This window comes from Melospiza melodia, chromosome 20, assembly GCF_035770615.1.
Source record: "Melospiza melodia melodia isolate bMelMel2 chromosome 20, bMelMel2.pri, whole genome shotgun sequence".
NCBI lineage: Eukaryota > Metazoa > Chordata > Aves > Passeriformes > Passerellidae > Melospiza > Melospiza melodia.
Window position 1 is genome coordinate 3853894 of NC_086213.1, and position 18363 is coordinate 3872256.

General features: G+C 44.7%; 2 protein-coding genes across 2 annotated transcripts; one reads left to right on the plus strand and one right to left on the minus strand.

Moving 5' to 3' along the window:
- Positions 1-5778: 5778 nt before the first annotated feature.
- SNRPD3 (small nuclear ribonucleoprotein D3 polypeptide) lies at positions 5779-9277 on the minus strand. Its single transcript, XM_063173337.1, has 4 exons — positions 9177-9277; positions 8516-8665; positions 7725-7917; positions 5779-6905 (listed from the first exon to the last, which is right to left on the minus strand). Exons 2-4 carry the CDS (start codon positions 8639-8641, stop codon positions 6844-6846), a joined length of 381 nt encoding a protein of 126 aa, XP_063029407.1. The 5' UTR covers positions 8642-8665; positions 9177-9277; the 3' UTR covers positions 5779-6843.
- A 200-nt stretch (positions 9278-9477) lies between these two features.
- GUCD1 (guanylyl cyclase domain containing 1) lies at positions 9478-17869 on the plus strand. The gene is made up of 6 exons (XM_063173336.1): positions 9478-9552; positions 11018-11102; positions 12534-12699; positions 13407-13498; positions 15067-15308; positions 15773-17869. The coding sequence occupies exons 1-6, from the start codon at positions 9516-9518 to the stop codon at positions 15862-15864; spliced, it is 714 nt and encodes a 237-aa protein (XP_063029406.1). The 5' UTR covers positions 9478-9515; the 3' UTR covers positions 15865-17869.
- Positions 17870-18363: the final 494 nt, after the last annotated feature.

Below are 18363 nucleotides of genomic sequence, written 5' to 3' on the forward strand. Positions count from 1 at the left end.
CTGCAGCAGTGTGCTGGAAGGAGGGGTCACCAGGTGTAAAGCATCGCCTTGAAGATGCTGGTGAGCATCAGCTGGGGCTCCACGGGGCTCAGGCAGCAGCAGGGAGCTCCAGCAGCAAAGCCCAGCCACACGTGGAGACAACGAGCAGCACCACAGCTAATGAGGCCATTGGTGCCTGGGAGGGAAGAAGGAACAGTTACTCCCACAGAAAAGCATTTGTTCTCTCCTGACCCAGCAGGACAACACCTTCCTTGCAACCACATCCTGTATTTTACCTCAGCTTCTGACCACAAAACCCAGGTAAGCATCTTGGCATGCTCCAGGCAGCAGTGTGCTGAGCACTGAGCTCAGCAAAAGCCTCCCTCACTTCAGTGACTCTGCCTAAATAAGTGGTAATTATTTTGTTGAGGTAAGGATGCAAAAAGCAGCTGGAAGCACAGGCTTGTCTAATCTATTTTTTATTTCACACACTTCAAAACCTGTCAAGGCCCTTTCCTTTTGCACTGCCAAGGCTCTTTTCTCAACTTATAATTCATTTCTCATCACAAGCACTAGGAAGATAAAGGAGTTTGCACTGTTTGAGGCAGGCTGACAAGCTCCTTAGTGGACAGCTGCTGACAAAGATGTCAAAAATATAAATTGTTTCATCTTAAGAAAATAAACAAGATTAAACATTGCCTTTAGAGATTGCTCTGCTCCTTACCAGAGGATGTGACTCAAAGCTTGGAAGAGGCAAAGTGCCTCAATACAAACTCACATGCAGTCCCTGCATGAAAAAGCCTCCAAGGGCAGCTGGCAGGAGGCCCAGCCACCCCAGCTGGGGACATTATCCACAGATAATAGAACCTGTTTTATAGTTTATTGGCCTTAAGCAGGTGCTCTCAGCATAGATGCAGGTTTAAGGCTGCCAAGGGACACTTCACAGAACAAAACAGGAACACTGCTGGCTGAGGCCAGTGCTCCAGAGGGCCACGACTGCCTCTTGATCCACTTTGAGACACCAAGTACTTGGCTGTGACCCTCTGCTGCTCCTCTCAGACCTGACAGGATCCCACTTCAGTGATGCTGATTCAAAACCAGAACAGCCACTAAACTCAACAACCACACAGGAACTCCTCTTCAGCAGAAGAGACCAGAGGAAAGTCAGCTTTTACTCCATTTACTCCTTTTCCCAAAGGCCAGCACTCCCCCTGCTGCATCCTCAAAATCAAGTGAGCCACAATGGCACTGACATTTCCTCCCACAGGAGCAGCAGGTTCATTCTGCTTGCATGCAGGGTGTGCCACAAAGGTGGAAGAGAGGCACTTTGCTGCTTTCTGACCAGCCAGTTCCTCAGCTTCTGGGAGGGTTATTCCTCCCAGTCCATTTCTGTGTCAGTCTGCCCCACACTGGACACAGTGATGGGAAGCATTTGAAAAGCTATCAAAAATGATGTGGGCCTTATTTAACCTGTGTAATTCCCCTGAAATACATGGTGTCTCAACAGAAAAAACATGGCACAAAGTATGGGAAAAAGGCTCTTTCCCAGAGGAGCAGAGGCAGCTGCCTTTGAGTTTCAATGTCAGACTTCTGAGCAGAGCTTTGCTCTTGATCCCCTGAAATCTTTTGGTTTGCAGAGCCAACAGTTTGATGTGTGCACCTTTGTCTGAACTCTGCTGCAACTGAAAAACTGAGCAAGTCACAACCCATCCACTCACTTTACCAACAGCTCTTTGGGGTTTTAGTTTTTCCGAAACTGCAATGGAAAGAGAGCCAAGTGGAGGCCAAAGGAACAGATCTGATGTGTAACCAGATACTCAGAGACAGGAGCCCAGAGTGTCTGCAGGTGCCCTTGCCTGGGTCTCAGCCCTGGACTGGCCCATCCCTCAGCTCCAGTGGGAATCCCAGTGTTTTACAGTGTCGCTGGCAGCCCTAAAGCTCCTGCTAGCACCAGGCCAGGTGCTCTGGAGCTGGTGAACGCTTGGCTCTCACGAGCAGGATGGCAGGATGCACCCCCAGAGCTCCTTCCCAAGGTCTCCAGCTCAGCCAGGCTCAAATGAAGCCTTGGAGATAAAGTGACATCTCCTACATGGACCCTCTCAAGAAGAAACCCTCCATCCAGAAACTCCAGCATGTCCCATGGTATAAATCTCTACCTAGGTTCAGGATTAGACTTCATGTATTTGGAGTCCAATTCTGACATGAAAAGCCTCTAATGAGTTCCCTAGAGCTTCATCCACTTTCTCCATGTCAAATTTGGATCATTAACTGGAAAAGAAAAAAGAAAGGTTGCAGTGAAAAGACAAAACAAAGCCAATGCTAACAAGTACCAAGAGAAAAGGAAGAAGCAACATTTCCTCTAAGTGCAGCCACTCCTTTCCACAGCACTCCTGCTGCTACATCCAAGCTGCCCTCAAAAGCATGAGGTGAACAAGACTGCAGGCAAATGACACACTCCTGTCTGGTTCTGAGGATGCATCTGATGTGCCCTTTGATATAGTGCACTTCAAGAGGAACAACACTGACTTTTGGCTGAGCTTTGCAAAAACAGGCTTGTTGTGGAGCTGTTTCAGAGACATGAGACAGAAAGGAGCTCATCTGATCATGAAGCAACAAACAGCAACACCTCTTTGTTAGAGAAAAGTGAAAATCTCCACATGCTGGGTATGGTGTCAGGGAAAAACCCAATTCACCCTACAGTTTACTTGAGATTTTAGGGGAGTGTAAAGATATCAATAAACATTCTAAAATGCCACCACGTGGGTCTGTGCATTGTCACAATATCAGCTTCACCGCATGTCTGCTGAGGGCCATCAGCTGCAGTGCCTCAAAACCTCTCTGAGGCTCTGGGCTCCACTCTCTATCAACATTTTAGGCACCAAGGGACAAAATGTAGAAGTTTTGCCTCACAAGCAGTAGCTTGCTCAGGATTAGATGTGCCAGCATCTCTCCAGTGAGCTGGAATTAGGGCAAACCCCCAACCACACAACAGACTTGAAGTCCCCAGGAAAGGGAAAATGAAGAACAAATTAAATGCTCACTGCAAGCAGTTCACCCAACAAAAGAACAATGATAGTGTTTTTCTGCAATTCTTTTCATTTCTCCCAGCATTACTACACATCTTCTGGATACAATCTGTTTCCTTGCCAGGGTTCAGCATTCTCCCTTGAATTAACGATGCTGGAAAATCTCCACTTTTCATAGGCTCTGATAGTCTGTGCTGAGCAGCAGAAGGCTGCACAATACTTGCTTATGCAATGACTGGTCCTGTGCCAGGAATAATAGCCTGCTACTAGGAACAAGCAAATCACACACAAATACTTTTTAACCCAAATACTTTTCTCATTAAAGCTCTGAATTAAGTGGCATAAACCCACCCCAAACCTACTACTCATACTGCACACTAATGTCAGCACTAACTACAGGAGGAGTGAAATAATCCCACACCCTGGTCTGTGAGGAACAGTGACCATGAGCAGGGAAGGGTGGCATGTTCTTATTCACCACCTCCAAAATACTCTTGACTCTATCAAGAGCTCTCATTACAGGTCTAGGCAACAACATGACACCTGGAGCATCAAAACACAGCTTGACCTGGAAAATATTTGCAGATAGGCAGTGCTTAGCCTACTTCAGCACACTGCAGTCACCTGGCAGCTCTCCTGTCTGCAGGTGTGAGCAGGTGAAGCCTCCTCTCACTTGTGACCTGCACTCACTGACCCATCAGCACCTCTTCAAGGCTGTTCCATGACCATGCTTTTAAAGTGGTATATCTGTATTTCCTTCCAAAGAATCTCTGAAGGCAGGAGGGTCCTGGAAAGTTTTATCTAAAGTTGGAGGAGGAAGATCAGATCTGTCTGAAATTAGTTTGGCTGCAATAAGGTGCAAGTCCACATCTAAATTTCTGCTTCTGTCAGGATGGAAACAACACAGATCCCTGGGAGAACTCTTTCCCCACTTTTGGCCCTTGCCTGAGAAATAAACAACTGAATCACTGACACTTTCTTGTAGACCTCAGAATTCCATCCATTGCTACCTCACCAAACCATTGGTCTACTGGGACATCAGTCTTCCACCCTTGCTCACATTTTACTGGCAAAAGAAACAGGACACATCTATTTTACAGTAAAGTTCACTGTAAAGCTCAAGTAGCAAACAGATACAGACTGGACAGTTATCCTGACTACCAGCACCAGAAATTCACATTTCCCACTCCATTCTGCCCTTCTAGAAGAGCATTGAAAAATGAACTAAAGAAAAGTACAACTTTAGGATCAAATACAAGTTAGACATACCTGGAGAGAAGAGCTGCACATGTATGGGATGAAAGCACCTGGTCAGTGAGGAAAGATCCTACAGTTCTATGCAAAGCAATTTTTTTTCAAGTGATACTTTCTTGAACTTTTCTCTGATGTTACGCCTTGTTTTCATACAAGAGCACAAGTGTGGTTTTGACCCTGGAAGACCAGGTGAATTCCCACCTGCACCTCTCCACACACCATTTTGGACACCTACAGTACAGATTCCCTGTCCCACCAGTACTTCAAAGGCACCTGCACTGGTGTTATCAAAGGGGCAAGTTTGGAACAAGGCTTTAGGCCCGTGCTTGTCTCTCTCTGCCAAAAGCAGGAAATTATGGAGAGCCCTGAACCCACTGAAGAACATGAGATTTATAAGCCCACATACAGTGTGATGGCAAACAATGAAAAGAAATGCTGCAAGCTGTGATTAAAAAAAAAAATTACAAATAAATGCAGATGTTAAAAACAGCTGCATCTCTCCTTAGTATCTGCCATCCCAGGGAAACAGATTGCTTAAATTACTGAACTGAGGAATCTGCATGATCTAAGTGCATTTGCCAATTAGCCAAGTACCAGGGAAACACAGCATCAATCAGCAGCTGGAATAACCCAGCCATGCAGGAAGCCAGCACTCAGGAACACTGAAGAAGAAAGAAAATAAGGTGAGTGTTTTCATGCTAGTTTATAAGAGCCCTTGAGTTTATGGACTTTATAGCAGAAGTCACATTTCTCGCATTTTTCTTTTCCAGAGGGTTCTGGTTTCTTGAGCTTCATTCTCTTCCCAACAGAGCCATCTAGTGGGTGAGACCTCATCTGTGAGGAGGAAATTTTTATTTATCACACTGTAATAATACACACAGTACAGGAAGGCACTGGAAAGCAGGCTGTAACAAACCAGCATTCCAGTTACTCCAGTCAGAAATTGCTAAGTGATGTTTGTCTTGGCTGAGACTTTCCTACTAGTGTGAAACTTCAACATTTTTAACACCAAACTCACAGTATCCTTCTGAAGAGTTCATCCTAGACTCAGCCTCAACCTGAAGCCACAGGGCAAAGCTTTTTGTTTTTGCAAAATCCCAGTATCTTCTTCAAAGCTGATACGCATTAGAGAAGTTACTCCAAACTTCCTAAAGCAGATACAGTTTGTTCCATCAAACCTCCTGAGGAAAGTTACTGTTTCTCTCCAAAATTCGTGCTTGTCCCCCACCCTCAGTGCTGCTGAATGCCACATCCACGGCTCCTGAGAGAACAGCAGCTTGGCATTGCTCAAGAAGGAGAGCAGAACTTTAAAAGAGGTGAGCCAGTCAGCACCAGTGGAAATGGTCCCTGTTTGTGAGGACTGCCATCTTTTGGACACATTCCTCATGAGAGGTACAAAATGACACTAAAATGCTTTTAGAGTTAGGCTCAAATATCCCTTACACACATTCTAAGGAGGTTTCCATTGCAAATATTCAGGATCACTACCACCCAGAAGAACATGCAGCAGGGCTTTCCCTAGAGACCAAATACAGCTTTATTTACACACAATTCAACAAGTTAATACATTAGCTCAACTTTCCTGTCTGCACACAAGGGAGAGTCTTCACAGCAACCCAGGCAGAAAAGCAAGAGCAGCTCTTCAGTGTGTGTACAGACTGGGAATTGACCTTATGCAAGTAGATTAGGTACACAAGGGTTACATTGAAACATTTCAACCATTTAAGTCAGTAAAAACACCCAGGCCACACTTTAATGAAGTTACAACTAGATTTGGCTTCCTGCAGATCAGCTGATCAACACACAACTGCGTACAGATAATAAGATCAAAAGCTGAAGTTGATAGTGAGTTTTGTTCAAAAATCAGCATTTGGATTAATCTGTGTTTAGTGGATAACTATTTATAAAATTTCTCACACACCTGCACTGCCTTTCAAATCTACAAAGCATTTCAAACTTATCCTGGAAAATGCCTATTTTATATTCTGTCATATTTTCTCAGACACAGGGAAAAACTGCTAAGAAAGTCAGAATAGATTTTTTCACTGCAAATATAGATTCAGGCTATCAAAGTTGTGTGTTCCTAATGAAAAATTCTCCCCATATCCAAAGAGAAAGATAAGAAATGCAAGAATACAAGTACAATATAGAGATCTGAAGGTGGACCTCTATCTATTGTAAAAAGCTAAAGAACACAGTGCTCTGCTTCTCAGGAAGCTAACTCTGTTTTGCTGTATTTTCCATAAATTCAGCTGCTAATAAGACTTTATAGTATGACTTAAAATTCTTCATTAAGAATGCCTTCTAATTCTTTAGAGAATAAATGACAGCAGGATTAACAAGAAAAAGGAAACATAATGATCTTCAAAAACCAATGCATCACACAAAGTGGTCAAACCTAGATATAACAAAGTCCACTATTTTCAAAAGCTGGCTTGAGTTTGAAATATTTGCCCAATAACTGTCCTGTCAGGTAAGAGCAGACAAGTTTTGTCAGAAACATTTATTAAACAAAACTGATACCAATGCACACAAAGTCAAGTTAACACCCCTAATAAAAAAAGCAATTCAGCCAAGACCAAAATTATCTTCTCTTCTGGAAGATGTTGCCACGGCCCATCCCACGGCCTCTTCCTCTAGCAGCCACTGAAGAAAGAAAACATCAGGGATGACATGAATTTGACATGCCTGCACATTTATCTCAACAACTGACAAGCAAAACATCAACAAAACTCAAGGTCTCTTGCTCAGAAGGCAGGAAATGCTCAGAAAGTGATGTGAGAGTGTTCTGTGAGAAGAGCCAGATCCTAATGGTCCCACAGCTCCTCAGAACAACTGCAGCAGAAACTCACACATCTCATGTTCCTTCTGACACACAAGACACTTGGAACCCCACGCTCTTGCAAGGTTTTGTAACACTTCTCAGTAAGTTACTCCCCCACACAAACGTTACTGCACACTGCAGTTAAGCAGGGACTCTGGCACATGGCTGTTACTGAGCTACCTAAGAACCAGACTGATCCCCCGAGGAAGGCACAAATGAGAGTGAACTACAGAAAAGGTAATAATTACAGCTCCCCAGTAACTTTGTAACTAAAGCTGTTTTCCTACAACAGCTCAACAAGAACACCTGAATCCTTCCCCAAGCATTTCAAACAGCTGGTGGCCACAACTGCAGGAGAACAGAATTCTTTTAGTTTAACAGAAAGGCTCTGTTTAACAGGGCTACTCGCTACCTCTAAATTACTGCAGCATCAATACTAAACAATTGAGACAATTGGAACAATTTGGGTAATTGGGACAATTTGAGTCTTGACTTTCACTTTAAGATAAAACATACAGAAAAACACTATATGAACCAGTAATCTTTCCACTTCTTCCTGCTTAATCTCCCCAGTGACAGAGATGAGTTTTTCCACTTCTACAGAAAAATAGGGGGAGGGACCTGGAACAAACTGCACATACCTTGAGCTTTGAGAATAGCTGCTTTCCCTCGGCCAGCTCCAGAACCCTGGTTTTTATTCTTCATGCTCTTTAGCATAGGAGCATTCTTCAACATATCTGGTAAGATGAGAAACCGTATCTTGCTCCCCCTGATGTACACCTGCTCGAGCTGTGCCACCCGGCCATCTCTGTATGTCACTGTTATGTTGGACATCTGCAAGGGAAAATCAGTCAGTGCTCAGACAGCCCTCAGCTGTGACACAAAGCATCATGACCATTCAAACACACCAAGGACTTTTGCTGTCTCACCAGTTTACAAATCAGCTTTATCAGCATCATTATTTTTGTTTTCTTACATGCAAATAGTTTTAATAAAGTTATTTTAGTACTAACTATTAGGAAAGCATTCTGATTTCCACGAGCACTTGCCTGAAGTCAAAGTTAGGCCCTCTTGGAATGACTACAGTAATGTACATTAAATAAGCTTTCGTTTCTTAAATCAAGGGTTTTTTTATTCTTACACTCAGTGGCTTTAAACAAAGAACCCGGGAAAAACACTGTTCACAGGACAGACTTAAAAATCTCTGATCCTACTGACAGGGATGCCCAATCCTACTCTGAAACTGGAAATAAGCTCTGGCCTCTTTGGAGCATTCTGTAACGCTGAATCCACTTCACCACAGTAAAAAACAGCATCAGTACAGTTTTTTTTTAAATCCCAGAACTAAAAGCAATAGTCTTTAATCAAGTTTTCAGCCTTCCAAGGCCCAGATCAGCCAACCTTCCCTCCATCCTTGTGAAACAAAAGATACCTGACAATTCATGTTGTCTTCAGCTTCGATAAGTTTGCCTCGATAAACTTCCCCAGTGTTGGTCTCACAGGTCACGATGTGGCCCTCGGCCTCGTGCAGGACCTTGATTGGCACTCCGATCGACATGGCTGCAGTGCTGGGGCTCTACACCTGAGGCACCGGGAAAACAAAAGCGTTCATTACAAAGAAAGATGTAGAATAACTTCCAATTACACAATCCATCATCTCTTCCAGTAGAGTGAAGAACCAATTTTCTCACATTTTTAATACAACATGTGTTTTGACTATGCATCAATAACACTTCTCTAGAGACGTGTCCATGTAGACGTTAAACATCAGCAGCCAGTCTTTTCCAGGTCTCTTCTGGGAAATTCACTGTTAAGGATCACAGAACAAACCACTCGTACCTCCAAGGGAAGGGCCACAGGTGGATCCCACAGCGTTACGGCCCCTGCGAGCCCCGCGGACAGCTCGGCCGCGCTCGGGGGCCCCGGGCCCGTTCGTGAGGGAGCCGCGGCCACCCCAGCCCTCCCGCACCTCGCCGCTCCGACCCGGCCCCCTCCGGCCCCTCAGGGGATGCGGCACCGCCCGGGCACCTCCCCAGAGCGCCCATGGAGAGAGGGCGTTCCACAGGGAGCCGAGAGCCCCGCGCCGCACTCACCGCCCGCGCCGCTCTCCCTAATGGCCTCCGCCGCCTCCCGCCCTGCTCCGCGCGCCGGAACCGGAACGAGCGCGGGGGGCGGCGCAGCCCCGTCCCGTCCGCTCCCGCTCGGGGCCAGCCCGGCAGCCCCGCCGTGCCCCGGCTCTGGGGCAGGGCTGCGCGTCCCCGCCCGCCGTGTCATGCCCCTGCCCGCCCTCACACCCCGCCGCTCTCCTCGCCGCCACGGCGCGGGGCAAGCGCCCCGGGGCCCGGCCCCCCTCAGCCCCCGCCTCCGGGAGGAGCCAGCGCCGGGCCCCGGGGCCGCGCCGCCGGCTCGGCGGGGCCGGCAGTGAACGGGCCATGAAGAGTCCCCGGGAGGCTGGCGAGCCGCCGCCAGGTCAGTGCGGCCCGTCCAGCCCCGCTCGGGCCGGCGGGGCCTCCGCGGGCAGGGGGCGGCGGAGAGGCCGAGTCCGCCCCGCGGAACGGGCTGGCAGAGCGCCCGGCGGGCGGCGGGGAGCGGGCGGGGAGTGCGGGCCCTGCCAGGGCTCCCGGCGGCCTCTCGGTGCTGCCGAGCCGGGTTTGCCCTTAGCAGCGATGGGGAATTACTGGCTCGGTAAGGTCGGGGCGGCGGGAGCTGGCCAAGCACAGAAGGGTTCGCAGGGTCATTTACAGGCACGGCGCAGACGGGCTGGTCTCTCTCGGGACAGCCACAGCCATCGCTGAAGAGCTCTCGGTGTGTTGGGAAACAGGTGCCTGGAAGCTGGGCGGCCAAGAAACTTGTTATTGCTCTCTGAAGCTTTCACCTAGAAAACACATACTCCTTGGTTAATGTGGGACTTGGTAGATGAATTTAAAAGACTGAATATATCAACTGGTGTGCCATTCTTTAAAGTCATGATTAAACAGGGGCACAACTAGGAAAAATATAACAACATTATCTAAAAAGTTCTATAAATCATATTACCCCAAAACTAAACAAGTCTACGTGATGTCAAATGCATTTTCATTCCCATCATAAAATGTAGAGGACCTTGTTAACAAAACTTGTCAAAGGCCGTTTCGAGATCAAAGGTTATTGAGAAAAGCACTTTGTGATTAACTCACTTTGGTCAATGCTGAAGTAGCAATGACAGGCACAACCCTACAAGTCCTGCTCATGGTGAAACTGAAACCACCAAGTTGCCATCACCGTAAAAATAAAAAACTGAGGCAGAGGATGGAGCTTGTACTTTGGGACTTTCTGGCAGAGATTATTAATTTTCCCTCTCTATTGAGGTTTTGATGGAATTAATACAAAAGGACAATGGTGCAACTTGCGAGTTTTCACTTGTTTTGTTTAAAGTCTGAAGATTACCATTCTTGAGAGATAAAGGCATCTATAGAAATCTGTGGGGCATCTAAGAGATTCATGCACAGAGATCTTGGTATGTTTTCTCCCAGTTTGGCTGAACAACTCTTGTGGCACAGAAGTACAGTCAGACACAAGAGAAAAGATGAATACTTGTGTCTTAGCTGTTGTTATCCAGGAGGAGACACAGCATCAATTGAGGGGTGGTGGGTACATCACCCCACAGGAAAAAAAAAACAACCAAAAAAAACCCCACAAACTTCTAAGGGAAAAGGGGGTGGAGAGCCAGTGATCTAGGTATGGAACAGTAAAGGAGTATGAGATTAACCAAATGCTTACCTGTACAGAAATACTAAAGGTATGTTCCCCTAAGAAAGAAAAAAATCTACCTGCCAGTCAGGCAAAACCACGTTCCTAAGTTTCCATGGTTGTAGTGCTGAGGACAGGCTGACTTTTGGTGGCATGGAAAACCATTCCTGTATGGATTGACATTGTTTGTGTCCTGCTCACCCAGCTGACTGCATCCAGCTGAAAGTGCCCGTGATTCAGCAGCTGTACCACTGGGACTGCGGGCTGGCCTGCTCCAGGATGGTGCTTCAGTAAGTGGCTCTCTGAGCGGGAAATGCCATTCCATGGGGAGGGGGAGCGGGAAGCAAATCCCAGGGAGGTGTGTTGGAGCAGCCCTGAGTTCAGTCTTAGGAGAACAGCAGGTTTTGAGGTGCCCTTGGACAGTGACTGCTGCTTGGGCCCAGCTCTCCAGCAGGAGCAAGGGAAAACATAAACTGGAGTGAACTTCAGACCCTTTTGAATAATTACACAGATGCAGAATACCTAATCAGCTCTGAACTTTGCAGGCTGGCATGCATAAGCTCATAGAAAGTGTTGCTTCTTTCCTGTTGTACAGTTAAGAAATTATAGTTTTTAGGTTAGGTTAGCTGTGACTCATCTGATTCCTTTCTGTGTTTTCAAGTGATGGTAGGTGTATCCCAGTTTATGAGTGTGTGCTGTACCTGTACTGCCTCTGTCCTGCTGAGCCCCAACCTGTGGGATGAGTGTTTGTGTTCCAGGAGTAGTTTCAGCTTCAAAATTGTGTTGCCCTCTGGGGTTTTTTTTGTTTATTTTTGGTTTTTTGAACTAGTAGCTGTCCTGCTGAACTCCTCTTTCCTTCCACAGAGGAACATGAGCTTAGGTGCAGGAGAAATACCTATTTAGATGTCCACTTAGTAGATATGAAGCAGAAGATTTTCATTTCTCTCCATCCCTTCTGCCAAGACGTTAGTCCGTGTGCTGGTAATTTCCCATCTTGACTACTGTAACCTCTACTCCCTTTACCTCTTTGCCACTCCAGTCTGCCCAAAACTCAGCTTCCAAGATTAATCTTCTTACCCTGCTGATCTGACCTTGTTTGCCCTGCATCCTCAATTCCAGTTGCTTTTTCTTTTTTATCATTTACTTCCATTTGTTTTCTTACTTTCAGAACTCCCTGTAGCTACCTTGCCCTGCCCCTTTGCAACCTGTCCCAAGCTTCCTCCTGACTTCCATCTCCCACTTTCTTCCTTTTGTGTCATCAGTGCCTAAGACAAGCTTCCTTTGAATATTTACTGAATTCCTTTATGGCTCCTCCTTTTAAAATCCATCTATTGTGTGAAGGAAGTTTTAGTCTTTAACTCTTCTTTCTGTGTTGGCTCTAATACACTTGTACATTACACTGTAAACCCTTCAGGACAGAGTTCTATACCAGCTTGACTCTGGTACAGCACCTGTACACTTCTAGCACTCTAAAACAGTCAAGGCACCACATTTCCAATTTTAAAAAGTCAGAAATAAATCCAGTTAAATATTCCCTATTCCTTTCCCTTAAATTCCCTTTGTGGGTTAGTTTGGTTTTGGTTTTTTTTTTTTGGTTATTTCTTAGCCAAGCCTGTTGTTTCAGTTTTTGTGTGCTGTGATGTAGAGGCTTGGACTACAGCACACATTTTGCTTCTCCTAAGATCTGTGCTTCCCTTGCCCTGCCTTTGTTGATACTGTAGGTACCTGAATCATTTGGACAATGATGAGTTTCAGAAAGCCATCCAGGATCTCCAGTTAACAAAGAGTATCTGGACTATTGACCTGGCCTACCTGATGCGGCACTTCGGAGTTAAGCATAAATTTTGCACCCAGACACTCGGAGTGGACAAGGGCTACAAAAATCAGGTCAGTGTTCTCATCTACAGGGGGAGAGCAAGCAGCTTTAAAAGGCTTGAGTGTCATGCTGTAAAAGCTCTGGTGTCTTACTGACAGTCAACCACATTTAATTTGACCTACTGCCAAAACTGGCACAGCTCTGTTCCAAAGGCAGTATGATCCCATATTGATTCCATCTTTTGAATTTTTAAAAAGTTTGCATGTAGTGTTCATGAAAGGTTCCTACCTATTTGACAGCCTTGGAGACTGAAGCCCTGTATTTATCTACAGAACAGGTACAGCCTGGGCAGCAGCAGTGTTTAGCTTCCACACTTTCCCCACCACCGTGCCTCAGCCTTGACCTGGAAGATCCACCTCTAGAGGTGAGAGGGGAACTTGGCCTCCCATCCACGGAGAGCTTGGCCTCTCCAGGGCCTGTAGCAGTGGTGACTTTATTGCAAGCTCCTGCCCAGTTTCCCCTGGGAAACCAGACAGGCTTCTCTTACCTAGGCAGCTGAACAGCCACTGGACAGAAACTGCAACAGTAACTGACCAGGAGCAAATTTAATTTGTAATTCAGAGCAGAAATCCTTGTCTTGTTTCCAGCAAACTAAGGGAGAGATCTTTTATCCCATAACCAGACCTCCAACTTATGCAGGCTCTTGCTAGCAGACTCTAAGTGGTGGATTACCCAAGGTAAACACCATTCCAGTTCAGAACTTCTGTTATTTCCACAGTCATTTTACAGGAAGCACTTTGACACAGAAGAGAATCGAGTGAATCAGCTCTTTGCACAAGCCAAAGACTGCAAGGTGCTGGTGGAGAAATGGTAAGCTGTTTTCTTTCTCTTTGGAGATTCTGTGGGCCCCTGCTTTTCTTGGAGGCACCAAGCTAAATCACTGAAAGAGACTGAAATCAAGCCCTAAACCTTTTTTACCAGTTAGTGTCTTTCTCCTATGTCTCAAAAAAACCTCATGCACATCAAGACCTAATAATGAAGTTTGAAAAAAAATTAGTCATGATGCAAAATAAGTGATAAGAAAATGCTGATAGGAGCTGACTGTGTTCTGAATTTGGTTATCCATTACACTTAGTAGGGAGTGCCTACAGCACTCTAATTGGCCATTGCTGGAATTAAGGGGAATGCCGTGTGGGTACAGAACTCATTGTTCCCAGAGCTATGCAAACATTATGGATCTCTGTTCCCAGACAAACATGCAAATTACAAATTAGCATAGCAGCTTTTGCCAAGGAGACCATGAAATAAGGAACTCTGTGAAAGAACTACAAACCCAGAGGAAATGGAAAAACTGCAGAATTTTATAATCAGGAGTGAAATTTGATTGGGGAATGACCAAACTTCCAACTTGAGCTGCAACCCTTTTTATAGGGAAGCTGGACTTGGATCCCTGCTTTCAAAGTGGGGTAAATGATTAGGGGTAAGGAAAGAAGAGAGGGATATGGGCCAGCCACAATAACATCTGAATGCTGGAGCATAACTTATATTTAGCAGAATCAAGTGTCCTTACTAACATGCATGGAGTCACCTTCACTTTAATGAATAAGCTGTGACAGGACAGAAGGGACACACAGTCCCTGTTGCTTTTGCAAGTCCGTGGCCTTGATCAAGGCAGGGACAGAGGGCACATTTACCTGTGCAGTGCTGAGGCTGGGGCATCAGAGTGGGGAAGGATTAAATAAAAAGCACATGAGCTCAGTCAGGTGGTGCACACAGCACAGACATCTGGAACTGATCCAAGGGATGAGTTTCTCACGCATATGGAACACACCATCTGCCTCAGGGAGGGACAGATTTAACAGCTGAGGTTATAGGTGGTGTTTGGTGAATACTTACTGTCCGTGGAAATAAAGCCTAAAATATGAGGCAATTCAAAACTTCAGCTAGGAGAATCACAGTCCTGAGTGACACAGGCATATCTGGGTACATCTTAATTTGGTTAGTGGTTACACAACATTTAACCACTCACTGGATAAAGATTTGGTGTTTCAGAGATAAGCTTTTCTAACAGCAAGAGAGAACACTTCACTTAAAATTTTCCTACAACAGAAGTCCCTCAAGTTACTGAGTGAGTTGCCAGCTCCTTTAATTCTCTTCTGTGGGGCATCTGATGTGTCATCTCAGAATATGTTACTGCAAATACAGACCTGTTGCTCTGCACTTCAGCAGCAGCAATGAAATGAAAAGGCTGTGAATGCTACAGGTTCTGTCAGGGTTTGTGCACAGCAAAGCCTGCAGGGTTCAACAGCAAAGAGCTGTACCTGTGATAAAGAAGGATATCTGTGATGTATCTATAAAGTGCCAGCTGCACTGTTCACCATCAGGCCCTTTCTTTACACCAGCCCCTTTCAATAAGTGTGTCTGTTTTTTCCTTGCAGCACAGTAACCGTTCAAGACATCCAAAACCACCTGTCCCAGGGTCACGTAGCCATTGTCCTTGTGAACGCAGTCCTGCTGCTGTGTGATCTCTGCTCAAGTCCTGTCAAATACTGCTGCTTCCTTCCCATTGGACAGAAGTGCTTCTGCAGGAGCCCTGACTACCAGGGCCACTTCATTGTGTTATGTGGCTACAACAAAGCCTCAGGGAGCATTTACTACAACAACCCTGCCTATGCTGACCGTGAGTAGCCTGTCCCTTTTGGATGGATTCAGCCAGTGCATTATTAATGAGTCTGACACAGCCACAGCTGGACCTCTCCTCACAGTGCTCAGACATTTTAAGCATCACTACCCAATTTGTCAGAAGGGGTTTTGCCACATTAATGCATTTTGTGGTATGATTTAGTTGAAGAATTCAGATAGGCATTCTAGCAATTGGCTTGTTTGGCTTTCAGATGGGTTAGTGAGAGGTGCTGAAATGTCCATGTGCAGAATATAGCAGAAGGGCCACTTTGGTACCTGTCTGCAGCACTGCTTCAGTGAGCTCTCTAAGGTGAAAAATCCACCTGAGTAAAGCTGTAACCTAAGCTGCTGGGTGTAGTCTCTACACTAGTTTGGTTTGTGGATTCTGTTACATCCCATGTAAGAACCTTTCACTGGCAAATCCTTCTGAATTTTTTGTAACATTTTGCTCCTCCTTACCAGGAACATGCTGCACCAGCATCAGTAACTTTGAGGAAGCCAGGACAAGTTATGGCACGGATGAAGATATTCTGTTCATCTACACAGACAGCTGACACCCACCAGACACTCCTGCTCCTTCCTGCACAGCCTGCAGGGCAGCTGGCTGCTCGTCTCAGGACTCCCCTGCACACACCTCACTCCTGGACTGCAGTGGGACCCTCACCAAGGGAGGCTTTACAGGACTATATTGCAATGCTGTCTTTACCTTTTTCTCTCTCTTTTTTTTTTTAATTTTGCAATATCTGTCTTTGGTTTTTTTTCTCCCCCTAATTTTCAAAATTGCACATTTGACAGCAGTTCTAAAATACAGGCCCAGAGCCTGTTCACTTTCAGCTTATTTTCAAATTAAACACATAAGAAAAAGCACCAAATTTATGAATTTCAACACTGGGTAATATTTGCATAGGTTTAGGTAAACAAAGGAAAAAATACAAAATACCTGTTTCTCTCTCTGTCAAAGCATGAAGGGCTGGTCTTCATACAAAACCTATGGATTTGAAGTTCAGCAGAATATTGTAAAAGGAAAAATTTATTAATTTAAACCATCTTTAAATAACAAAAAATGCCTTGCTGGTTCATCAGTATTGTCTGCAATGCAGGAAACTTCCCACCTACCAAATTCATAGAGATTTAGCATTTATGCAACTGCAATACTGGAATTACTCCCTTGCACTACAAACTCAATCTCTTTTGGCTAAATCCTCTTGGATGACTGCTCAGAACTCCACATTGCTCCAAAACTTATAAATTGAAAGATTTTATTTGCACTGGGAAGTCTTTACTGCTCTTTGCAAAAAGCTCTGAATGTTATGCTACCCACATGTGCCAGTTTCTGCAGAATCCATTCTAAATACGAACATTTTAAATATTTGAACTTATTAAGCAAATGCAGAAAATTATCATCCACACTAATGGTATATATTTTTGTGTAAAGTGTAAATATCTGGCAGCATCTACTGCATTGTATCTAAAATGCTAAATCATAATTTGAGCCAAATTTTGCTGTTAGTATTAGTTCAGTGACATTCTCAGAAGAGCTAAAATCAATTAAGGAAAGAGGAAATACAAACATACCTTCTACAAGTAAGAAGGCAGGAACTTAGATTGTTCTAGCTCTAATACTGCAGCTGTATGTGGATTAAGTTGTTGCTATATTGAGACATTAAGTGAAATTGGTAATACCCATTCATAGCTCTTTCCTCTGTTACCTGAGGAGCACTCTGAAGTGTAAGAAAAAACCACTTATTTCAGCTTCATCCATCCTTATTTCTTACCAGTCTCAATCTTCAGTCCTGCCTATATGAAAGTGAGTAGGAAAATCAGCACTGACATAAAATTAGGAAAATTTGCACTTAAGGCAGAGGTCCCACATCTCTGGCATGGTTTTAGGAAAAGAACTGTTCAAGTTCTGAAACTGTGGATATAACAAATAGGAATCTACTTTCAGCATAGAAAGTTTTGTTACCAGGATAAACATTTTCTTTTATCAGTTGTTGACTAACTGAAAAGTACACAGTGTTGACTAAGTACTTAGTAGAATCAAGAGTGCTCCTTTGTACAAAGGCAAAAATAGTAACAGACATCTAAAATGCAGTAACCCTTAAAAATCCAAACAAAAGTGCATGACAGGAAATTTTGTGTGTCAAATTTAGATTATCATTGGTGAAGTTTAAATACATTCTGGCAGTGATGAGCAACAGGTAGGATGTGATTTGTGGAGAACTGGTCCATCAGTGCCACCAGCAGAATCCTTCCAGAAGAAAGACACAAAACCTTTGTTTGTTGTAGGTGATGCCTTTCAACTCCTCCAAAGTAAATAACCAGAAAACTCCTGATCTGGGAATTTTAATGTCCAGGGCCAAAATCGTGATGTTTGATTTTGAGAGAGTGTATTAGCTCAGTTAATAATTAACAGGTATGGAAGCTACAGGCTGTTAGAGTACCCCCTTAACCCATGCATTTTCAGGTAGGTAGTTCATTCAATCCCATTAAACTGCCACAGGATTTGTCTTAAAACAGGCTTGATTAGTTGAATAAAACCAATTCTTACAAAGGCTTCTAATTGGCATTCAGCATCTCACTGTTGCCATTACCAAAAGTGAATCCTGGGTATACAGAAAACATGAACTTAAGGGCAGGCTCAGTGGTCTGAAGTGCACACACAGGTGTAACAATATTGACAGGTAAGTGTTGGGTACCCAGGGTTTAAATGCTTCAACAAAAGTGAAAGATAAAGCAGACAAAAGGAGAGGTCCCCTACAACAGGATCTCATCCAGCTGCCAAATGGAAGATGGCTGTGAGAGATGAAAACACAAGGGAGAAGCAAAAGCCCACTGAAAAGACTGAGTATGTGACACAAATTCAACTGAAAAAGCAGCTCACTGCACAAGCACCCAGAACCACCTGCATTTTCTGAAACTTTGTTTCCTATTACAAGATTGTCTATCAAAACACTCTGAAAATGTTCTGTTGCTTTGTTTCTGTCAGGATGTCAATAGCAAAGGAAGGGGATTTTACATGCAGGGATTTTATACATAAATATATTTTTATT